This window comes from Diadema setosum, chromosome 2, assembly GCF_964275005.1.
Source record: "Diadema setosum chromosome 2, eeDiaSeto1, whole genome shotgun sequence".
NCBI classification, from domain to species: domain Eukaryota; kingdom Metazoa; phylum Echinodermata; class Echinoidea; order Diadematoida; family Diadematidae; genus Diadema; species Diadema setosum.
The window spans coordinates 26,953,378-26,980,051 of record NC_092686.1 but is presented as its reverse complement, the minus strand read 5'-3'; the positions used below and the strand labels follow the sequence as shown (position 1 = coordinate 26,980,051).

General features: G+C 37.6%; 1 protein-coding gene across 1 annotated transcript in view; it reads right to left on the bottom strand.

Moving 5' to 3' along the window:
• The window catches only part of LOC140241362 (bis(5'-adenosyl)-triphosphatase-like), a 73,213-nt gene extending 51,521 nt beyond the window's left edge, over positions 1-21,692 (bottom strand). Inside the window, exons 1-4 of the mRNA XM_072321098.1 lie at positions 21,581-21,692; positions 20,897-21,042; positions 19,179-19,208; positions 14,624-14,692 (exon numbers count right to left, since the gene is read on the bottom strand). Coding sequence (XP_072177199.1) covers positions 14,624-14,692; positions 19,179-19,208; positions 20,897-21,042; positions 21,581-21,686 — 351 coding nt within the window. The 5' untranslated portion in view covers positions 21,687-21,692. The remainder of the gene's footprint in view (positions 1-14,623; positions 14,693-19,178; positions 19,209-20,896; positions 21,043-21,580) is intronic.
• Positions 21,693-26,674: the final 4,982 nt, after the last annotated feature.

Below are 26,674 nucleotides of genomic sequence, written 5' to 3'. Positions count from 1 at the left end.
TCCATGATCTCTGCATGTACCACAATAACAGAAAAAAAAAAATGGCATTTGCAGGGACAATTCTAAGAGGTGCAAATTATTTTGAATGACAGCAAAATGAAAACTTTGGTAAGAAAAACAAGAAAAAAAACCCCCTAAAGAATCAAAGAAGAAATCTATCCATAAAAATAAGGAAAATTCAACAAATAATTGAGTTTGAAGCTAAAGTCTTTATCTGTCTTCAATCTGTATGCCATATGATGGGTAGCTAAGATATAGATGCCTCCGATATTAGAACATGATGCAAAATGAGAATATGAATCTCTTTGTTTAAACTCCCTAATCATTGATTCTAAATGTCTCTGATTTTACTAACATGGCAAAGCACAATGTGTGCTCAGAATAAATCATAACATTTTTATAGCCAGAAAGGTGAAATTTATGGAATTAAAGTTGGTATAAAATGTCCCATACAGACCTCCCAACCTTTCTGACCCCAAAATAGGGATGATTTGGCTCAAAAGTAGGAAAGAAAGAGCAGTTCAAATCGGAGTGTGCAGTAAAATTATCCAGAAAAATAGGAAACTCCTGTTGAAACAAGAGCTGGGAATGGTCAAAATTCAGATTCTTTCCTCAAACTTCAGTATGGCTGGGAGGTCTGCCCATATTTCAGCCCTGCGATGCTCACAAAAGTGTCAAGGATTGAGTTGCTATTAACGTGACCTAATGAATTGGATAAATGCTCTTCAGCCTATCAGACTCTTGCACACTACACACTACACAACAGTAACATGTTTGTATGCAATTTTTGCAAGACATGTTTACCCAATCATATTTCAGAGTCATTATCTCGTTGGACTCCTCGAATTTGAGGAGTTAAAATGGCTATGAAGTCTACTGGACTTTTGAAGAGGCCAATGATTCCAGTTCGGATAACGATAATGATCATGATGATATACAGGAATTTACTCCAGAAAACAACAGGTTTCCTGGAGCAGTTGGTGGACAAGCTGTCGATGGTGCTGCTGTATATCAACACGAACCTGGGCCAAGGCTAGCTGCTGATCATGATCTGATCCAGCCAACAATGTGACTGCAGTGTTGCAGCTCATAAGAAATGATGAAGTTTTTTTTTTAATGTTTTTGTTGAAGAAAGAGCATAACATACAAATAAGAACAAAACAATACATGCATTATAATTTGATACAATCAAACAAGTTGCAAAGTAGGACTAGAAGTTTACCTCAATAGTACAGCGAACTGATAACAAAGTACTGAATCTAAATTAATGTCACATAATAATTTACTTGTGGTGCTGGTGCAGTTTCTGCAATGGGTGACCAAAACGTCATCAAATCTAGCTGTGAGATTTGCAATGTTGTCACTACAAGGGTATATATATTACATATTTAATGTCTAGGCAAGAAAGTATCATTTAATTGATTTTCCTCAGAGGAAACACCAATTTTCATCTTAACTCTCCAAAGGATATATTTCAAGGACACAAAACTTTCTCTGAGACAGGACAAATCTTTTAACAAAATACATAAAGTATTGAAAAGTTTCGTTTGTTAGTTTGTGTATGTATGTATGTATGTGTGTGTGTGTGTACTTGCATGTAATAAAGTAATTTCTGGTAGTGACATCAGTTTGATGTCTGTATAGTGTGCCATACTAGAATTTCAAACAGTTGGATCTTCCATGAAAAGTCTGTTTCTGCAATCAAATTCACTCTCTCTTAAAAAAAAAAAGGCCGACAATATATCATACAAGTAACCACAACGAAAGGTGCAGGATTATTTTCCCCACCATATGTCTCTTCAGGTTTTTATGAGTATTGGAAATAGACAGGGCACTGACACTAGTCATTTGAATGTATTGGCCCCTCCATGTGAAGGCATGAACATGTAAATAGAACATGCAAATGCCATCACACTCTTCTCCGATTTTTGGAACAGTGCATGTCGCGGTACTTTTTTTTTAAAGTATAAGTCATGGAGCTCCATGTATGCCGTGTGTGCTACATCAGTGGCTTGGCCCAGGCTGTTTGGTGGCCCAGCACAGCTCTTTTCCCTCATCCCAACCGATCAATGAGATTAGAGAATCGATACCCGCTTGCGTGGGTTCCCTGGGATAGGGGATCAAAAAAAGAGTCCGAACAGAAAAGAAAAAAAAAATGGGGCTCGCCCCCACACAAAAGGTGGTCAGCCTGACGTAACAAAGACCCACCCCTCAAACAGTGAATATATAGCTAGACTGCGATGACCAGTCACCTCATCAAAACTCCACCCTACAGGACTCCAGGGTCTTCAAAGGCTCCTCAGAAAGACAGTCATCCCATACTGTCAACCAATTTCAACAAACTTAATCTTTAGAACTAGTTCAGCATTATTTCATGATCTTACATTGTTTTTCAATATGCTTTGAAAAAAAAGAGGAACACAAGTTTCCTGAACTTCTTTTCCTTTTTTTTTTTTCTTTCCTTGCTTGATATTATTACTTCAATTGATACAGGATGAATCTTCCAGTTAAGTTTCCTTGCAAAGATAACAAAAGCCTGTCTAGGACATCATGAAATTGAATTACGCAACCTACTACCAGTAATTCTACTGGATAAGTGGTATCCCTCAACTTAAATGGACCTGGTTCTACCTGTAACTTGTCAAACTTTACAGGTGAGGACTATATACTATGACCCTTCTGCTAGCCCCCCCCCCCTCCAGTTACTTCTGTTTTTAAAGGACAAGTTCACCTTCATTAACATAAGGATTGAGAGAATGTAGCAATATTTGTAGAACACATCATGGAAAGTTTGAGGAAAATCGGACAATCCATTCAAAAGTTATGAATTTTTGAAGTTTTTGTGCAGTCACCGCTGGATGAGAAGACTACTGCAGTGTATGATGTCACATGCATACAACAATATAAGGAAAATATACAGAGAATTTCACAAAATTTCATCTTTTGAAAAAAGTACACATTCCCTCGACTCGTTACTGACATATGTTATGGGTAATATCATTCCCATTGCCTTTAGAAAGAGGCAAGTCAAGTGCTTTTTTATCATGCAAAAAAAGTGAAAATATGTTGAATTTTCTTTACATTTTCTTTATACTGTTGTACTCATATGACATCACAAGCCTTAGTAGTCTCCTCATCCAGTGGTTCCAACACAAAAAAAATTAAAAATTCATAACTTTTGCATCGATTGTCCCATTTTCCTCAAACTTTCACTAATGTGTTCTACTAATATTGCTGCATTCTCTCAATCCTTATGTTTATGAAGGTGAACTTGTCCTTTAAGGAAGTTGGGAGGTTCCCTTTCCCAGTGCCCTGCTTCCATCTGCACTGGTACAGACAGGCCTGGAGCGGCCACTAAAGAGATTGAGGCATTGGGGTGTTAAGACAAATCCTGTCTAATCTCTTCATTACCAGACAGAGGGTCAACAAAATTCTTTGTTTGATGATGCTGTTGGTGAGTTGATGTTTTTTTTCAGACATTTGTACTAGCTTTTCTATGCACAAAATTTCATTTAGTACATCTCTGTTATCACTGACTGTGTGAAACATTGAAATGAGTTCAGAATCCATTAGATGTTCCAAGAATTTCACACATCTGAAATGATCCACAAACATCTTTGATACATTATTAGTTCAGGAGTGCTTAAAAAGCTAACAATTCACCTTTCGCTGGCTAATGTGTGAATAAAAGTTTTCATACATCCACATGATCTTCATCTAGTAACTTACAATTTTTTTTTTTGGGGGGGGGGGGGGAGGGAGGGAGACTCAGCTAGAGATTTGTAATCTCTCCCCAATGCTATCATTTTTTTTTTTTTTTTTTTACTAACATGTCAAATGATATAATACATTTCAATTTCACAAAGCATACAGAGATAGACAACCAGTTCAAGAAAACAAAATATTATTTAAATGTAATGTTATCTAAAAAGCCTGGGAAGCAGATTGTGCAATCTACTATACAGCACTTAACCTCCTCCAAACCAACTACTGCCTCCCCCCCCCCCCCCCACCTGTAAACATGGAGTGAACATTTGGCCACTAGTTCCACGGTCTACCTAGCATGGTTAATCTACCTGAAACTCTATGGTTCTCCAGAGCCTAAAAGGATCATTGATTGTCAAGGGAGAGTGAACTTTGTCAATATGACCTTATCAAAAATTGTGTTGTGCAGGTGTGTGCAGGTAAGTGTGTGAGTGTGTACTGCTGCACCATTGACAATTTCATGAATGACAATATCGTGAATCGGGTGGAATATGACTCATATGTTTTCATATTCAAATGGAAAATGGTTTAATGTGTCCAAGTGGAACATAATGCATATCATATAAAGTATTGTTTTATGAGCATTGCTCAGTTGGTTTGACTATAACTGATTTTGTATCATTGTCAATGTTAAAGTGAGAGACTATTGCAGTAAATACTTTAAAAATAATGTTACTTTTGTCTAAAACTGCATTTGTATTTGGGCATTTCCACAGTAAAAGGGTACATTTCACGTATGTCGCTTCATTTTCCGTTTCCAATGAGCATTAAACCCCAGTAAAATACCATCTTTTTGAACACTTTATTGACAGATAACTTGGCCCCAAAATTGCTTCAACAAAGCAATCTATTAGAATTTCTGCCAGACTGAAAATTTTGTGGTAACATATGTAATGCTGGACAGACATATGTACTAATATATCATATGATGGTCAAATAATGAATGCTCATTAATACTTTGTGTGTTTTTTTTTTTCAACTGAATGGCCTAATATCGGTTAAAAAAGATAACAACAGCTCTAATATTCTATTCAACAATGTGTTTTATAGCATTTCTAGACTTTGTGTGTAACATACGTAACATGGACAGACAAAGCTGTCACATTTTTGTCTGTCCATAACCTTTGGGGGTAAAATGAATAATTTCCCCCGAAAAAGATACACTCAAGACACTGTCAAATGTTTGCACTAATTTTCCTCCATTTTCCATGGGAATTCAATTCTTATGCAAAGTAATGATGTCAGTCTTCAACTTACCAGCACAATCATCCTCATTAAACTTCCACAGTTTGAAATGAAATCAAAAGGAATAAATCATTTCTACTGTGTTTTGACATATTATAGAGTTGTGGACCTCATTTTGATGACCACCACAGGGAAAGGGAGTTACTTTCCTATTAATCAATGACTAAAGTCATGATGTTTATATCTTAGCCTGTTGAAGATGGGCTGATTTTGCTACAACACTCATTTTCCATAGACACCTGCCCAAGTATACTCAGGACTTGTCTTCAACGGGTTAATGCACAAGACCAGCTGTATTGGGCAATGATATGAATACTTTATTCAATTTACATATAATGCAATGCTACTTATAATGCTGTTTCATGAAAGCATTATTTACGATTTTAAGTTTGAATTTCCACAACATTGTTATTTTGTTTCAAACTGGAATTAATTTTCTATTGCATTGTTTGTTTTCACTATCATTAATGAGATTTGCCTTGATCATGACATGACATTAATTCTGTTTTAGAATCAGTGGGGAATATCAATTGGTCATGTGGCCGAAAACATGCAGATTGGAAGGACTTGTCCAGCTTTATCTTGGGAGGATGTGCAACATTTGGGCAGGAATACAGGAGATGGCCATTTCATGCATGGGAAGGTGCAAATACAGCTATTTATATCCACCTGAAAGGCAGCTCAAGTCATGGTACCTCCCCAATCCTCCTCTGAAGAGCAGAATCTATTTGGCATCAGAGGGTCGATATATGGAAGCTACTATCCCATTCTCTTTAGTCACTACACCTGTAACTTGCCTGTTACAACCAAGTAGTCTTTGGAACGCTTCATTGGCAGTGAATACCCAAGCCCCTTTTCTCCCCTAGACAATGGACGCACCGTGAAAATCAATGAATGTGGGTTGAGGGACTTTTGAAATTTACGGTTGTCAGCATTGTACCTCAAGGGGGCGCTGTTGTATTTGTTTCTGTGGCTGAAGCTGTACCAGGGGCCCATTGCATAAAACTTACCATTGATTTTCAATGGTAACTACCGTCAAAATTAGGCATCACAGCCAATCAGCATCAAGGATTATAAAATTTACCGCTAATTTGAAGACTTACCACTAAAAAGGAGCGGTAAGTCCAGCGGTAAGGGTTTTATGCAACAGGACCCAGGTGTTGGGTAAACAATATGTTTCAACACCTCATCGTTCTCTGCTAATATCAATTCAATTCTTCTTCTTCTTCTTCTACTTCTTTTTGTGGTTAAGTCTGCCTCCTTCAATAAGCTGAATAGTCTTGCAACAAGTACACATGCACCAGAAAATATGAACCAGCCCAGATTTTTACATGATATTATTTTGATTACAGTATGTTAAAATGGACAAAAGGACAGGGCTAGGAAAAATGGCACAACATACTGTACCAGCTGAAATTTTCACATACAGATATTTTCGCGAATTGCTACTAGGAGAACATTTTCACGTGTTGTTAAGTTCGCGACTGCGAGGTCTAACTGTGCTTATCTGTTTGCACGTTGTTATTTTCGCGTGTTGTTATTTTCGCGGTTCAAAGGCGATTCGCGAAATTCACGAAAATAAAACCACCGCGAAAATTTCAGCTCGTACAGTAGATCTGAAATAAAACAGGAAAAACTGCATGCAGGACATATTCTTGTAGTATCCACCATATCTGAGCTCTCCCACATGTGGAATTTGTGAAAGTATGAAAGGCATAGCATCTCAAAGATCAAACGCCTTCATTTTACTGTTCCTACTATCAATTATAAATGGATTTCAGAAATCATAGAATCAAGGAGCATGGACAGATTGCAGGAAAATGAAAAATATGACTTTCATTCCATTAAATAGAATTGTTCAACCCTTTTTATTTAGTTAGCAAAGCGACAGCAGAAGTGTAGGGTAATCAACAGCGCATGTACGCACACAAACTGAGGAAGCAGTCGTGGGTAATGATGTCCATGGGAGGAGACCCTGACGGTGATGTGCTACAAAGAAAGCACAATGACAATACCAAAAGAAGAGAAAAGAATGATATGACAGTGCTTCAGGGATTTCTTTTTATTTCTCTGGTGAGATCTTGAATCACCGTGTCATTTTAGAAAAGAAGTAGCATCCTGTGGTGCGTATCGATGCAAAGTGCTTGGAAATACAGGACAAAGACGGGATCCGACCTTTAATTTAAACAGTTATTAAACAGTTATCGTTATCTTGGTCTACGGAAATGGTTCTACATTTTGTAAGAAATTGATTTTAATAATGAAATCATTCTTGCTTCAAGATCTGAATCATACCCCATACATCATCTAATCAATTACATTATCCCCTTCCCACCCCCAATCAACAATCTTGAATAAGCTACTAAAAAAATAGATATCTTCATGTAATATTTTGCACTAACCAGGGTAAAGTAAATTTCACATGTTTTTAATCTCATGGACTCAAAATACTCCCTAGAATTACATATATGGAGCAAACATTTTCACGTGCTTTTTACAATTTTTGCACTTGGTGCGTGTCACACAAAATGAGCAAAAATTTCCATTTCCACTATTCTTGCAGAGACTGGCTCTTCTTTTGCCATGGCAAATTAACATAAAGCAACACATCATTTATATATTATCGCATTATACAAAACTTTGATCTCTAAACTGATATATAATTATTATGCCTGTACAGAACTTTTTTTTTTGATAGTTGTTTGGATCTTTGGATCTTTTTAATCCACAAAACTCAAAATAATCTTGAAGGTTATTCTTTTTCTATTTCTGTTCATCCATCAATCAGTCTATCTACCTAAAAGTATCTATCAATCTATCTATTTCTCTATCTATCTATCTATCCATTATCTATCTATCTATCTATCTATCTATCTATCTATCTATCTATCTATCTATCTATCTATCTATCTATATCACTGTCTACCTGTTTTTATCTGACACAAAGTAACTGTAATATAATGCCAAGGGTTCAGCCCTTTGTAGGCAATACCTTATTTAGAAAATGGCGCCATCTACTGTTGAAATCCCATCAAATCCAAGCCCCTTCAAGTTGCTCACTTTTCTTCTCCCATGGCAGTGGAACCTAATTAGATTACTGAAACTGCCCTAGATTTTGAACCATTACAGCCCAATAGAACCTGCCACTGAGATTGACAGATTGATTATAAGCCTAAATCTGACTCTCATTCAAATAGTTGTTCCAAAAGATACAAGATTAATTGATGGTATCTAAGTTTGATATCTGCTCATGAATTAGCATATCTGGGGCGAAACATGTCTGGTTTGGAATTACTTTACATGCACTGTATGTGATTTGATCTCCCTTGTGTCCACTCTGTCCATTTATCTTCACGCAGTATACCACTACCAGAAGGGATATGTAAGTTATCAATCTTGTCTGACATATTCAGCACATACATGGTAGCATAACACTTTTTTTCCTGGCCTTACAGGGAAAGTAATGTGGACATCAAAAGGAGCAGCATCTCAGTAGGTACCAGAAGTTACAAGTTACCAAGTTATGTGTTTCATTTTCCATTCCTAAGACAGGTGACAGATGTTTACAGAGCTTTCTTTTCTTTTCTTTTCTTTTTTTTTCTAATCATTCCCTATCTTTTAAAGTCTGTTTTTATTTATCATCCTCTTTCTTGACTACTCCCTTGGTATTTTCTTTCTTGTTTTTGTGTATGTTATTTTTTTTTTCATTAGTGGAAAAATGAGCAAAAAAAAAAAAAAAGAGAGATACCATTAGGATTCAAACACAAGACCTCCGGATTGCTAGCCTGGTGCTTTACCCACTGAGCTACAGAAAGCCCCAGTTCAGTGTTTTTCCCAGAAACCCTTAATTCTCAATGCTCGAATGGTCTGAAGCTGTAGCAGTGTACTATGTGTACAGCTGTATGTGTGCAACACACATGCACACACTTGAACCCGACTTAACCCGAAGTATAGATAATTCAACTTGGGGATAAATGCGGGGGATCACCGGAGTGATGCAGCTTTTGAGTATGTAACAAATGCAAACAGAAATAAACTGACTAGAATGAATATAATTCATTAATGGAAAAATGAGCAATGAAAATGGGATTCCATCGCGATTCGAACCTGAGACCTCCAGATTGCGAGCCCGGTGCTCAACTGACTGAGCTATAGAAAGCCCTTCTACAGTGTTCGTCCCAGCTTCGTCCCAAAAACCCTAAATTCTCAATGCTCGAATGGTCAGAAGCTATATTGTTTTTTCTTTATGCAGTTGTCATATTCCTTTTATCCAATATGAAGTATCAAAAGTGATCTTAACACTAAACTGGACAAATTTTTTAACAACTGTGGACAATTCTCCACTGCAGGAGGATCTGATGTGGCCATAGAGCTTACAATAATGAGTACAAAGTAGAGTGCTTACTGGCCATACACCCTGTATAATTGCTCTGTGATTACATGGGGAGATGTGAGGTGGTAGACTCACTCCTCATGCTAACATGTTAGCATATGAGCAACCAAGGAGCAGCCAAATCAAGGAGTTTGTACTCGCGTAAAAGTTCAGATACGCACTGGGAAAAAAAAATGTTACTTGAGCGCAAAGTTTGCCATTACAAGTGAGTATAAACATGTGTGGCGGCATGTTATCACAGACAGTATTGCATAGTTCGCCCTCTATAGGTAGTGAGGAAAACCTCTCTGGATGCGGTTCAGTGGGCAATTCCACTGACTCTTAAAAAAAAACAACACCCAGAAAATCAACAGGCTTTACAGGGTTCATTAAAATTGACTGAAAAATTTGTCAGTTAAAAATTTTTGTTGATCTTGTTTATCTATACAAGCAGTTTATTACTATGATTTCATCTAAAATGTGTAGTATGTTTTTCTAGTTTTATTCTTTATAGGATCTCAAAGCTAATTTGCAAAATTCAGCTTACATAATATTTCACCGAATACTTTATCTTACTAATTGTGATTTCTGTCTCTCTGTGGCATTTTCTAAGTTTTCCATCCTTAATTTCCAGCATATTTGACCACTAAATCTCATTGACGCAGGAAACAAGAGAACCGCAGGTTCTGAGTATCGCAAGTTCACCTTTCATGCAGTCACTAATCTTAATTATTTACAGCTCTACCAAAATTTGACTAGGCATTCTCAAGTAGAAGATGAAAATGTACAATAAGGGCCTCCCTTTTTTTAGATTCCTAAATTTTGGGGGATTGAGGGCCCCCGAGACCCCCGGGGTGGGGTATGGTGCCCATTTTAATAAATTGAGATCCTGACCCCCTAGGGATGCTACCTGCCAAGTTTGGTGAAAATCCATCATGAGGTTTTCAAGAAGATGAAAATGTACAGTTTAGGCCCCCATTTGGACCTCCTCACCCCTCCCCCCTATCCCCAAGAGGGGCACACCTGGATCTGCTATGAACAAACTTGAAACTACAGTAATTAATGTACTAACTCATAGTATTATCTTAGCTCTATCACTTCTGATTCTAGAGAAGATTCCTTAATTTTGGGAGGTTTGGGCCCCTTTGGGGCCCTCCAGGTAGGACTCAGTGCCCATTTGAACAAATTGAAATCCTATGCCCCTTGGGATACTACCTGCCATGTTTGGTGAAAATCGGTGATGGGATTCTCAAGAAGAAGATGAAAAGGTACAATTTAGGCCCCATTAGGACCCCTCCCCACTAACCTTGCTGGGTCCTAAGGGGGGCACCCCTGATTCCGCCATGAACAAACTTGAAACTACAGTTATCAATGTAATAACTCATAGTATATATTATCTTAGCTTTATCACTTCTGGTTCTAGAGAAAATGATTTTTAAAGATTCCTTAATTTTGGGGGGTTTGGGCCCTATGTGGGCCCCCTGGGTGGGGCAGGGTGGCCATTTTAACAAATTGAGATCCTAACCCCCTAGGGACACTACCTGCCAAGTTTGGTGAAAATGGGTAATGGGGTTCTCAAGAAGAAGATGAAAATGTACAATTTAGGCCCCATTAGGACCCCTCCCCACCCCCTCCCCTGGGTTCCTGGGGGGGGGGGGAGCACCCCTCATTCCGCCATGAACAAACTTGAAACTACAGTCATCAGTGTACTAACTCATAGTATTAACTTAGCTCTATTACTTCTGGTTCTAGAGAAGAAGATTTTTACAGATTCCTTAATTTTGAGGGGTTTGGGGCCCCCTGGGTGGGGCATGGTGCCCATTTTTACAAACTGAAATCCTAACCCCCTAGGGATGCTACCTGTCAAGTTTGGTGAAAATTGGTCTTGCAGTTTTCAAGAAGAAGATGAAAATGTAAAAAGTTTACGCACGACGGACGATGGACGGCGCTCGATGCACGAGAGACGCCGGACGAAGAACGATAAAAAGAAGAAGAAATTGAACAAAAAGACAGATGAGCTGCAAATATGGATGTATGTATGTTTACACTATTGTTTGGCATTCTGCAGGCCAGAGTGTACTGTGCGCATATCAACTTTTATCATCTTATCTTGAAGAAATGGGAAGTTACACAGAGACCAGTAGATTTTGATCACTTGACCATCAAACTATGACCAACAACTAATAAATGGTGCTCACATGCACTCTGGAATTTGACTATGGACCTTTGCAAAAGTCAGCTGTGATATGAATACATATAATATGGTGTGCCGCTGGAATTGTCCTAATAATTTCTCATTTTGCGCTGCATTGGGTGCATTGGAGACAATTGGTTGTGTCAGTGTGTCATACACTAAACTATTACCCTTAATCACATCACACTGTGATGACTCAAAATCCATGACATAACCTTCAGTTATGGTGATGACCTATGTTACATGTTGAGCTACTAATCTACCCCAGGCCTTTTATAGCAAAGCAGTGCAATAGATACACTATGACATGCCAATCCATTTGAAATCTATTCTTTTTTTTATTCATTTAAACCATTGTGGTATAGTTTGGCAGGAGCCTAGTAAAGTAATACACGCTGTGCTTTTAATCTAGTCCCCCCCCCCCCTTTCATTATTATGTAAATGACTATTTTGTATCACCTTTTGTTGTAAAAATATTGTCGTCAAAGTATGTGCATGCTTCAGTTGTCCTTTACTTGTATACAAGAAGGCAAAATGTTTTTGTATAGTTATAATCACTGTATAATTCAGTTACGTTTGTTTCTTTGCTTATGTTAACACAAAGTGGAAATAAATTTAAATCAATCAATCAAATCTATGGTATTTCTTTTCAAAAGACTGATGTAAAATTTTCTGTAAGTGCCAGAACACTGCAGCATGTTTTCACAGAAAAAAACAAACAGACAAATCAGCAACATGACTTAAAGCAGTTTGAAATTGCTTCAGTACTGAGCCCCAAACACAGAGAAATAGAATGACTACAAACATGTGCACTATGACATCCATAGATTACATCAACTCATGTCTTCAGACATCTGTGGCATGATCTATCAAAATGTCAATGACAGGGGCCTTTATTCCTGGCTAAAATGTACCATATAAGAAAAAAAAAAAACAAGACAGAGACACACACAAACACACACACACACACATACACACACATACAAACACATACACGCAGATAGACAGACACACACACACACACAGGTGTCTATGGTGGAAACCGAGGACCTGTTTTACCCATAAGAATTTTACCACATAACCGAGGACCTGTGTGTAAGTAGGACTCTTGTCAACTGAGGACTCGTTCGTATATTACCATCCAACCGAGGATTTATTACAATGATGATTGAGGACCTACAAACATGTACCTCTACATGCAAAAGCAGACCATTTGGAATGGTCTGTGAAGCAAGGACGTCCTCGGTTCTCTGTGTGTGTTCTGTTTAAATGTAAAGTTCGTGGGTGTGTCTTTGTTTTCCACCATGGGTAAGTGCACACACACACACACTTGAAAGCAGAACGTGAAGGGGGTGAGTTTTCATGGGGCACACAGAGTGAATCCAAAATGACAGAATCCATCACAGTGAAGATAACACGCTCACGACACGATGTCCTTTGATCTGACTTAACCCTGGCCCCCTAATACTTGCAACATAGGTAAAGGCCTATGATTGCATGTCTGTTTGCTTTTTATGTCACTCCGTCCTCTGGTTTGATCCAAGCACGTCAACAAATATAACGTCTGTTATGAGCAAATGCCCGGCAATATGCCAGTGTTAATATACCAAAGGGGCTCAACTTTTCCCCATGGGGTAAAATGTGGAACAACACCTAAAGGACATGAGCCTTTCAACAAGCAGTAAAAATGCAAAATAGCACAAAACTTTTGCATGGATATAGACTAGATTTCGCTGGGCATACACTGGTATAAATTGTTGGCTTTGATTTTCTATTTTTCCCCTTCACTTTCTTTATCATAATACAAACTGAAAGTGAAACAACCATCATTGTCATCATTACTCTCCCTTCACGCAAAAACAAAAATAGAAACAAAGTCAACAGAGTACATCCGAATACTACCAGAACACTGCTATAGGAACAGCCATTTTGTTTTGTTTTGTTCTGCTTTTTTTCTTCTTAGCTTGCTAGAATACTTTGATTGTGATCACTGAATAACCAGACTCAACAGAGTAATTTGACTGGCCAAAACCAAGCAAAGGAAAACAGGATATCATCGAATGAGAGAAGGCACTAGTCAGAATATGAACACAACATAAAAATATACATTATATATTTTCCAGATGGGGCATCTACCTGAAACGCCACTTGTTTAGCTCATGTGATTCAGTGAAACTAAAAAGTCAGCTAAGAGGATAAATTTAGAAGCATGGGCAACAGGTAAGTACCGACACAAAATGGGCATATCGGGTGTTGTCCAAACAACAAAAGTCTGTTGAAAAGCATGTATACTCAGCCTGTAAGCAGCTATGCTTTGACACTGGATGTATGTGTACAGTATGTCCCCCCCCAAAAATTACAATCAGATTTTTGCATTGATAACTCCCGATATGATTAAACTGTCTAAATGCTACTTTGAGGTCTTAAAATGTAACATCTTAGCTCCATTTTGCAGAAAACTCCATTCAGTTTGGTTAAGTTTGTTTGTTTGTTTGTTTGTTGTTTTTTTTTTTTGGGGGGGGGGTCTTTTGTGCCTGATGTTACCATCATAACATGATGAGAGGTGGCCCTAGATTACCAAGGTTACCTAGATTACAAAGAAATGTGGATTGCTGTAAAGCATGACATGAGTCTGATTCTTCCAAATTGAGCACTTGGATGCTCTTGGAACTGTATATCAATGTGTGAACACAATGGACAGAACTTGGAGGATTCCTGAAATGCTCTACAAAACTCCTCATTTCTCTTTGACCACTGAAGCAAATCGAATGGGGTTTTCTGTAAGATGTGGGCAATGAGTTATAGTTTCATACCCTGAAATTGTATTTTGATTGATTCATCATTTTTAAAGTTATCATTGCAGAGAGTCCTGTTGTAATTTTTTTCTGGCCAGTATTGCAGAGAGTCCCGTTGTAATTTTTTTTCTGGCCAGTTGACTGCATAAGAAGTCGTTCATCAGAAAGCATGGTCATAAAGGATATGCTGCCTATTTTTCAAAATTTCCACAGCTACAAATAGAACCAGTTACACCAGAAACCAAACATTACCTCATCATATATGTCGTCATTCTTCTGAAAATCTCCAGGTTTGCGAGGGAGTATATGAACGTGAACATGCTGAAAGCAGAAAAGAGGAAATTAGATGTCAATTACAAAATATGTATTATACAACATACAGTGAAATAGACACTAACTATAAATGCACATACATGTTGAAAATCAGAAAGTAAGCAATAGGCCATTTTTGACACTAAACGAAAATATGTCTCAATACATCAAAAACAAAAAAAAAACCCCACAACCCCAAATAGACAGGTACATTTTCAAAACCAGTACGGACACACAGCATCATATCAGTCAGTCAGGATGTGTTGTAAAAGTGGAAATTTTGCGGTGTGGAAATTCTTGTGCAACATGAAACTACATTTAGTGCTAAACTAAAAGTGTACAAATTTTTGGTTTGTTATACTTCGTCATGTCATTTTATATCTTTGCTGTCAAGGTAGCTATATTGTAGGAGTATAATCATTATGTTATTCATAGTTGTCTTCCCATTTGCTAGTCCTGTAACATGACTGAATATGCTGTCGTAATGTGGACCAGATACCTTTTATCGTAATACATGCTGCCAAAGCCTTTATACGCAATGGCAGAGTTGAGCTGTTTGAAGCATTTGCTCAATTGTCATGACTGTCCATAAATTAAAAATATACAAAATTCATCTTGCCTGGAAGAGCGCGAAAAATTAAATCACACAAAAAATTCCACTTTTACAGTGCCATATTTTCATGATTACATTATCATAGTTCTATTGTTGATCACTGATGCCAGAACGAGGTGGTGTGTGGTACTACCAAAAACACATCCAATCTACAGTTACATTGCTTAATATAGATTAGTACATGTGCTTTGCACACATATTCCCACAGACTATTCAAACTTCCATGCATCCTAGCCCTTTCTTCAGTCCCAACAGCTTCGACATATACAGAAAGCTTGGCTGTTTTCTGTACATATGACACAACTGTCGCCTTTACTTTTTAGACAGATGACACAACTGTCGCCTTTACTTTTTAGACAGATGACACCCTACAATAAATAGAAGATGAGCCATTGCTATTTCCACACCTAAACGTCCACTCCCCTTCCTTCCTCTTGTACATCACATGCATTAATTGCATCCAGTATCTATACCCCCACCCCATTTCTCTACCCCTCTTAAGATATAGCCAATGGATTGTTATGTCACTCCTCAATCACCAGCCCGCTTAAGTTTATGCTAATTAAACCAGTTTCCTTTCAGAGAGATCGCTCAGCAAGTTCACTAATTCAATTCCTGAATTTGCCTCTTATGTTTATGCGTAGAAGATGTAGAAAAATCGTTATGGATACAAATATAGCTTTGCCCCAAAGTATAGATTAAATAATATGATGACAGTTTCACAGAGTCTAAAGGGTTACGACTGTCCACAAAGATATTATTCATCATATATTGTGATGGAACAAGAGATGGTTGTGCATCACTCCTGGATTTAAGGGCCAGATGAGGATATAACTCTCTGGATGCGATTAATTACTGCCATAAAGGCATGACTCAGACTGCCCAACAAAGTAGCACAGTTTTGCCCCACTGACAGCTGCACGATACCCCATTACAAGTCACAGTGGCAACTGCCCAACCAATGTGGATTGAAAATAACCCTTTGTAACACAGAGACAAAACCTAATTTCAAGGATGAATCTTATCTCATGACATAAAAAACAACAAAACAAGCAAAAGACTCCAAACACATTGCACATGCTGCCCCCCTCCCCCAAATTTGATTTCTTCAACCTTTCAAAGACCTTTCACATGTTACCAATTACCACGTGCCTAAGCATCATATGGGGCCCCATTTAAACCAACTATTATATAGCAACTTCTGGTATATAAACAAATACTATGGGCAATAGACATTTAGGCCTGAATTCACAAAGGTGGTACAATTGAAACCATGGTTTTAAACCATGGACAAAGACCGTAGTTTTTCATGGGGCGCCAAGTGTCGCATGGCCTATTTCATTACAAAATCAGTCATTTCGTCGACGAAATGACCATTTCATCGATGAAATGTTCATTTCGTTAACGAAATGGTCATTTAGTCAACGAAATAACTGATTTCGTGACGAAATAGGCCATGCGACACTTGGCGCCCCATAAAAAAACTATGATCTTTCTCTATGGTTTAAACCATGGTTTCAAATGTACCACCTTCATGAATTCGGGCCTAAGTTTCCATGATTACTGGTCATTGCAAACATATTTGTAAAATTTTGCTTCTTGGTAGGTTATGATTTTTTTAATGCAAAATATGCACCTAGGTCTTACTAAAGTAAAAAAATAAGACTTTTTGTTTGGAAAGAATGCTGGGCAAATGGTACTAAAGAATATATGTCATAAAGAGCCCTCCTTTCTTTACCCATCAAGACACTTCATCACGACCTAGAATTGGTTTTGACAGTTCTGGACCATGAAGGATGTTCAGAAGACTATCATTCCTTTCACATGTGGTGATGGCACAAGTGATAACCGTGCATTACTCCATTAGTGACCTGCCCCCATGCCCCTGTGGAGTATAGTCCCAATTTATACTTTACTGACATCTTCTCAACTTATGGATAAGTCCTGCCAAGTTTGGCTAGAATAATAATATACAAGTACATTTTGAAGATGATCAAGATAACATACATTTTTTTTGTTGAATGCACCCCTACAAATCCTGACATCCCTTGACCCCATTGCAGACGAGTCCCGAGTATACTTGGGCAAGTGTCTATGGAAAATGCGTGTTGTAGCAAAATCAGCCTGTTCTCAACGGGTTAAGGATGTTACGGTCAATCCAATAGTACCACCCAATAACTGCTCGATTGTTCATAAACTGAGACACTTGAATATATGTGACAAAAACTTGCCTCTGGCATTTCTTGATCATGGATTAGAAACAACAAATAAAACTCATGTTTTGTTTGTTTTTTGTACATATTTGTTTGTTTGTTTCTTTTGGGTTTTTGCCGTTTTTGTGTCCTACCTCCAGGCTCCTTCTCAGCAACAAAAATTTGAGCTCTTTGAGATCCAAATAGCTATTGGATGATCCCTACTAAGACTGAAAACTATTTACATACATTTAGGCATCACAGGTACCAAAAAGGAGTCATTGTTGGACCACAGGTGTATTTTCATACTCTAGCCACCAGTTCACTTCCATTTCCCATAAACAAAGCCCTTTCGTATCTTCATCTAGATTGGACCTTCTTTTTTTTTTAAACAATTCTTTATCTTGTTTGTTTTTCTTTGGAACTCTGCTCAATGCCCTTCAAAGGCCACAGTTTTGATTTGGACAATTCAAGATCTCCCTCTCCTAACAATGATTGTTGCTGCTTTTTTTTTTTTAATTCCAGGCTAAAATCTGTATGATTCAATATAAAATATGAAATGGGGAAAAAGAGAAGTTATGCATGACACACAACAGAACGGCCTCTGTATGATGCACACCACTTAACAGATACCAGATGGCGGGTAATCTAAATGATCTAGAAATTTAGAAATGCATTGAAAAAGCCGTAAATCATGACCAGTGTACTCATTTTGCTCTCTAACAGGTAGCCTCCCCTTGTGTGTTCACCCTTCACGAGTATGACAAAACTATACCACACTTGGCACAAGGTCTACTGAATTAGACTGCCAGCATTTTAGCTCAAAACCCTATTGTCTGAATTCTGATTTCATGTTTCATTTTATATAATATCATGTTTCTTTAGTTTTCTCGCAGAAAACAGCCTGCATGACAACAGATCACCATCAAGCAATATCTTTCCGGGCTATTCTGCTGACTTATATATAGATAATGGCAAAGAAAATATCAGTGTTTTCCCTGAATATAATATGAATATCAATATAAAGTTTATCTGATAAAACATATTTACTTAAGGTTAAATGTGCCTTCATTTTCATTCAGATATATTGTATAATCTGAGTTTTGGACTGCATGTGATGCAGACAAGTTCTCTAGTATGAAATCATAGTATGAAACATTTTCATTTGATAAAGGTAAACTTTTTTAACAGTGATATGAGATACTGTATTGTCTAATTGCAGACGAGATTAACAATTAACAAGAAGATATAAAAATGACCATAGCACCTGTTCAAGTACTAGAAATCTCTACATAGAAGGGTGAGCCTTTGAGTGGGTCACTCATAGACTAATGAACGGGAGCTTTAGATTTTGACCCTCGGACGTTTGAGACGAGTGCGCTGGACGTTCTCCTCTCCCCCGCATCGCGTTGAAAAGTAGCTTTAGATTACGCTGGGACGCAACGTATAAAAAAATAGAATCGCGCCCCCATATGATCGGTGCATGAAGTAGTTCTCTACGCTGCAAACTGTGCGGACGTAAAAATTGCCCAGTACGCGTAGTGAAAAACTCAGGCGACGCAAGCTAAAAATAGATCGACTTGACGCGCGCTTCTGCGCATGCTCAGAACATGTTTTTTCCCTCTGAACGTCCACGCATCTAAAATCTAAAGCTCCCTATTACAGAACCTTTGGTGAACTAGACACTTACCCAGACTGTTTGCCCAGCATCAGGACCATCCTGTAAGGAACAACAGCACATCAATGTTTTTTCATGAAAAACCTTCAGAAAACTCAAAATTTCAAAGTAACAATAAATTTTTGTAATTCTATTAGTTCATGCAACTTGCTCTTTCTTTCAGCACTTTTATTTCACTCTGTTCTTCTACAAATATTTTTTTTTCTCCTCTTCCTTCTTTTTTTTTTGGGGGGGGGGTAGAGGAGGTGAAGTGAAGGAATCAAATTTGAATAAAATACAATGTGCATCAAAAATAGCAAATACTGATGAATATTACTAAACATGAAGCTTTATTTCTGATAACAATTTACTGGTTTGTGAAAATTAGTATCGGTACATTTTGTTATAAAAAGATATTTTGAGATCTTTCAGATGACGTGTAAAGTATGGTCACTGATTCATTGGATCTTGATGAAAACCACAATAAATGAACGACAGCATTACAGCTTGCACCGACATAAAATAGCATGATCTGAAAACATCAAGTATTGCATTTTAATATATCCCACCCAGGAAGCCTTTCATCTCATGGGATATTAACAAGATCAGTGCATGCTAGCTGAACAGACTAAATAAAATGGGCTGCCAATATATATCACTTATGACATTGATATATGCTTGGGTAAAAAAAAAATAAAAATAATAGCAAGAATGTCAAGGACATTGATCATCATCATTCAAGGGCTTCAAACTTTAGAATGACCTTCCCATCTTATGACCTAAAAATGTCCCTGCATTCACCTCAATTTCTGGAAATAAATTCCCTCATTTTGCTACCTACCAGGTAGATCTCTGCCCTTGCTCAGTATGTGTATTGCAGTGTTGGTTTGTTTGTGTGTGTGTGTGTGTGTGTGTGTGTGTGTGTAAATTTGGAATTTTTTATACGAGTCAGCCAATATATTAATTCTGCTAAATTAACAACTTTTGAAAATATTGCCTCTCCGAACACAAATTATTTTTTTCTTCCATCTCCAAGGTAGGTACTCACTAGGTTTCTCTTGAAAAGTGGAAATCCTTCTTTCCCATTCCATTAATGTGTTTTTTGTGAAATTGTCTTACAAGCCCTAATGGCGATATTTCATACTCACAAAACATATGACGTAAACAGGATATAACTGCATCTCTTTAGTCATTGTCAAGTGAATAGCCCTTCCCAGCATCAGAGTGCCTAAACAGATGCCTGCAAAGTACCTTTTTAATCAATTTTCCTGTACTAAATTTGAATTGACTCTTGATTTGCACAAATGAAAATGTTTCTGTGTTTGTGAAACAAACTCAACTCTCTGGCAGTCACCATAGTATATCCATTCTATAAAATAACCTTATTAAAAATAAATTTGACAAGGACCCACAAAAATCAGTTTCCCTGATGCACACTGAAGTGCATGTCCACAAATGAACACACACTACTGTATATGCCAGATATTTCACAAGGTTTTTATTTTCGCAGATTTCATGAGTTGGGTGCTATATGTGAATTTAAAACTCATAAAAATATCAACTCTGATCCTGATGATGTGCAAACATTCATTTATCTGTTCAGTACTCTGAATCAAACAATCACAAATTTGACCACTCACAAAATTGTTGCCAAGTCCCGATTCCCCCCCCCCCCCCCAAAAAAAAAAATAATAATCTTCCTAAATATATGGCATACACAGTATATTAGTACCAGTACTCATAGCACTGACCTGCATTGCTATTGACATTGATGACGCCTTAAATGCACTTTCAATGACCTTTGACACCGTCTGAGTGCTCTGGAAAAGGTCAGCGACCTCATCGCACGTCATATCGTGGAATCTCTCCACTGGCCTGAGTGGAGACACCAAGACATCTGGTGTCAGAGGACAGGTTAAGGAAAATGAGAATCATCATCACGCCATTGCCAACAATACAGCACATCATCTCACCAAGACTGATGAACTACAGCATCTAACTGGATTTGGGGCTAAAACCTGCAACTCTGACTTTTGATGTGAAATCCATCTAATCTCCATCATCCTTATCAATCATGCATTAGATGGGAACTATTACCTCCAGCTGAAAATGCACTCAGTCACAGACTAGTTTGGATTATCTTTGTTTACTCCTATGGCACTTTCTAGCAAGGAGTGTTTCTGCAGCAGAGACATCTTCCTGATGTTTGCAAACTCCTTCCTAATTTGCTTCCCTTCTACATGCATACTTGATATTTTCCATACATAATACCACAAAGCTCGGTATATGCATCCAAATAAATACCAAAGGGGGATAGTGTATCCACAACCTTTCAATTTTGAAACATTTTGGATGTAATGTAACACTGACATACATATTTGTGTTTTCTGTTTTTTCATTTAACATGTGAAAACAAAAAATACAGAAAAGGATACGACCAGGCACCACTGGTTTACGATTCACGAAGGCAAATGAGAGGCGTGATCGAAAGAAGACAACTGATGACTTTATGACGTGCTGCCCAAAAGTGTAGGTGGCCATGGCGTACACTTGATCTGCAATCAAAGGAAATAAAGAAATATGCATATAATAAAAACATAATGCGTCTAATAATATTCACATCAAGAGACTGCCCTGATTGGCACGAGCTTATCTAAATGCTTCGTGAAGAACTATCAAAAACATTGTGTCATGCATCATACTGTGTCACTATCTTGTAAGTTTGAAATTTTGATTTCTCAAACAAATACAGTGTACATTATACTCTCACTGATATTGCAAACTATACAATACCCCCAAAAAAAGTGAACTAAAGAATGTCATTTCATAAAACAATCCACACAAGTTGTATAAACGTATTTTGTTGTCACATCTGTCACCTCATCCACTGTCACATTTGTAGGAGTGATTTCTATAGCTTTACTACAGAATTAGTCCACATCTCTTATGTACACTTACATCCATTTCAACATGACAGCATTAACTGATCTCATCATACTACAAATGTATACATGAACTGAATTGCACTTGAACACTGTTAGTTTCAGCATCTTCTACATTACACTCTCATGGTTACATAGATGTACTAGTGTTTTCCTACAAGTAAATATCCATGTTGCCATACCTATGCATATTAAACTCTATCAACCCACAGCTGAAAGTCTAAGAAACAATAACAACACATCCAACTGCACCAACTATTAAAACATACCCAGAATGTTCAACTTTTAATCAGCAAAAATTCATCATTTTCTAGGTGGTGTCAACTCCTGATGGCTAAAGGGATAGTATAATTTTGGTTGAGATGGGGGATTCAGATTTTATTTATGTTTTTATTTTTTTTGTGAGATAATTAGAAACCACTTATAAATGAAATATGAAAGAGCATACAATTTTAAGAGATGTTTAAATTTTTGATGAAAATCGGTTTTAAAATGGCCAAGATTTCCTAAAACAAAGTAAAACAAAGTGGTCCTAATAAAAGATGGGTCCTACAGCTTACTAGAACCTTTGTTCCTGTATGTCTCAGACATTTCAATACCACTTTTCCTCAAATAAACTTTGAATTCCTTTTAGAATTGAATGCTTTTTCATATTCCATAAGAAGTTTCTCATTATCTCACAAAAAGTTGGAAATCAAAAGCCCCATCTCAACTAAAACTATCTATCTATTTACAACCAACAGCTGATGAGGACATTTTATGGTCAAGAAAATGTTCTTTAAAAAGAAACAAAATCAGAGGTCACTAGTACCACTTTCAAAGCATCTGATATATTACTCAATTGTTGCAATCCAAGTCCTTTTCTTTCTTTTCAAAGATATTTTTCTTTCAGTGTGAGTTTTAACAATTTGCCAAAATTCCTGCTTTTTCTTAAATCTAATGCAACACTGCATGCTGTTGTTTGTGAGAGAGAACTCTGACCTTTTGAACTGTTCGGGCCCGTTTCATAAAGCTTGTCATCAGTGACAAGTTGTCGTAGATGTGACAAGCTACTGAAATCCTTGCATCTGATTGGCTGAGAGCAACTTTGTCATAGAAATGTGGCAGTTGTCACTGATAACAAGTTTTATGAAACAGGCCCCAGGTAATTATTTCGTGCATTGATATAGATATCAATTAGATATACAGTCAAACTTCCTTAAGTTGACCTCGCATAAGTCGAATAATTGCCTAAGTCTAAGGTCTTTTCAAGTCCTCTTCTCTTCATATCCTATTGACTTTAATCCCTCATAAGCCAAATTTTCTCCAAGTCGAAGCTATTTCTTCAGTCCAAATAGTTTTGACTTAGGCAAGGTTGACTGTAGATTGATATAGCCATGCAAGCTGTAAAGGCATCACTGAACATAATGCAATAGCAGTGGTGCACTCAGCTCAGGTTTGCTTGCCTTGTTGCCCTTGGATGTTGAATCTCATATGATTTCAGAGAGATTCTAAGATGTTTTTTCATTTTCTTCTTTTTTATGGTTCTTTTCCTATAGTATTTTACAGGAATTTGTGGGGGGGGGGGAGAGATTTGCAAACAGTGAAGCCAGATGTAGTCTCTGAAAAACATATCCAGATGATATAGATCGATACTAATCTTTTCAGTATACAAATGATGCACAGGACAGTGTGGATTGGTGAGAATTGGATGCGCGAGTTTAAAGGGTGTGTACAGTTCTGGTTGAGGTGAGGATTTAGCTTTTAACGTTTGGCGAGATATTCAGAAACCACTCTATGAGATGTCAAAGAGCATGCAATTCTAAGGGGTATCAAAAGTTTATTTCATGAAAATCGGTTTTGAAATGGCTGAGATATCTAAAAACAAGGTGAAACAAAGAGATCCTAATAAAAGGCGTGGCCTGTCGCCTTTTATTATCACTTTTGATATCTCAGCCATTTGAAAACCAGTTTTCATCAAATAAATGTTGAATCCTTCTTAAAATTACATGCTCTTTCATATTTCATAAGAGATTTCTCATTATCTCACTTAGGAATGTTCAAAACATGAATCCCCACCTCAACCAGTACTGTACAGTCCCTTTAACTTTGGAACTGTTTAAACCCACGAGGGCAGCGAGTGGCTTTTAGACTGTTCCAAAGTTAAACGAGAGCATCCAATTCTCACTGATCCATGAAATAGCCTGGGCATCATTTGTGTTATAAAATGGCCCCGTAAATTCATGAAATACAACTATTTTCCCCAACATGCGTCCAGTACACCTACAACACTATACAAGGTAAAATCCGGTAAAATATATATTTTACCGGACGCATGGCTCAGTGTGGATCAGTAAAAATCAATGCATGACAATTGACCAATCAGATTGCAGAGATTCTAAAGCCCATTTTATGATAAATATGATCAACTGGTGTTGGTGATTGAAATCACATGAATGCTAACCTACTGCTTCAAAAATTAAAAAATATGCACTTGTCAGTTGTTGTAGTCCTGACCCCTGGGTATCCAGAAATCAGGATGGCTGAGACTTGCATTGACTCATCGAGATGTATTTTGAGAATGTTACAGTACCTAGCCAATTACTGGTCTAGTCCCTGACAGGCTGGGCAATGTTTCTGTAGAACGTATCAGGGCAATTACCACCTGGCTAAATACTGTTTAGTGATAGTTTAGAGTAAAGATTAGGGTTACGGTTAGGTTTAGGGTTAGATCAAGAGCTTGGGTTAGGGTTTGGATTATTTTTAGGATTAGGATTAGGGTTAGGGTCAGGGGAAGGGTCTGGGGTAATTGTCCAAGGGGTACAAAATTGCCCTCGACCCCTGCAGAAATCTCTGGCCAATTCCCCAACACTAGCACAGGCTGGGCAATAGTTGAGCAGAAATCCCAGCAACCTCCCAACAGGTCAGGAAGTATATTTAAGACACTCATAAATATTCCTCAACTCAACAAAATCTACTTGATCTAGCTCTAGTTTATAAACATTGAGTAATATAATCTTTCTAATCTAAATGTTTGTCCTCAAACCTGGTCCAATCCATCCAGACAAGATCAAATAAATTCCCCCCGATAAACTCTGATATATTTCTAACCCATCCGGACAAATAAGTGAATCTCCTCCCGAATCAAGACAAACCCCAGGTACCCAGGCAAGGAGGGGTTGGGACTACTGCCTTCAATAATATATTATCATACTATTACATATATGAATTAAACTTTCAACATTCACGTAATCATTTAGATCTAGATCGATCTATCTACCAGAATCTAATAGAAAGTCTAGATCTAAAATGAGACTATATTTGTTGTCATTACATTCAAAGTAAATTTATGTTAATCAAATACAAGCCAAATAAAAACTAACTAGAACTATGGGATCTATAAATTTAAGATTTATGCAGATGTAACAGCATGGGATCCACACACCCAGACAAATATGAACAAGATTGAGATAGTTCAGCAACGAAGTGCACGTTTATGTGACCGGTAACTTCAAATGTTACAGCAATGTCATCACAATGCTAAATGGATTACAATGACCATCACTTGCTAGCAGACATCTACAAAGCCATCTTGTAATGCTGTATTACATCTGCTATGATCTGGTGCCTAGTGGTAATATAATGACTGGCATCAATACCTTCAGAAGTCAACATCATCTACAAGGGGGCATGATTCCCGCTTCAAAACACAATTTTGAACCCATCAGGTGTAAAAATATCTCATCCTTCTTGTTCCCCAGAACTGCAAGTGACTGGAATGACGACCACCTACCTAGAAATTATGGATTTCACTTGCACTCCATTGTAGATAGTATAAATAGAAATATACTGTAAAACGAGGAATGTTCGCATGCATTTTAATTTCGCAAATTTCGTGTGTGAAGATTCCCAAAATTAAAAAGCACGTAACATTTCTTTTCTACACTAAATTATACGCATTGAATGCCAGTTGCATTTCGCAAAAATTTCATGTCGCAAAAAAGGTTGTCGGCCCCAATTCATGTTTTACAGTACATTAGGCCTATGTCGTAAATACACTACTTTCTGAAATTGACTAGTAGTAGTGGAGCACACATAATATTGAATGGCTGCACATACACACTCACACACTAGAGTAGAGGTCTAACGTTAAAGCTAGAGTTCTACACTCTTGCAATGCGTAGCCCGACCAGACGCTGTGGCGCGACTTCAGCGCAGCGATGGGGCTAACTAACATTAAAAACAACTATTACCACGATTACTAACAGCCCTGTCACTGTACACAAGTTTCCGTGCTGGCGCATGGGGACGCACGGCTTCTGGTCAATCAGGCTATGACAGGGCTAAGAGTATTAGACTATGGGGACCCCTAAAACCCAGGATAGCCGACTATGGTAAGATTAAGAGTCATTACACAGTCACACTCACACTACTTCACTAGATCCTAGTGTAATTATACTCACAGAGGAGTCAGTTCATTTTCAAACTAACGTTAGTTCAACAAGCATGTAAAAGAAGATGAAGAAGCTGCAGAAGAAGATAAATAACAGTTTGTCAAAACAATTAGCTTTACCGTTGCTGATGCCGCGCAAAAAGGAGCAAATTGCC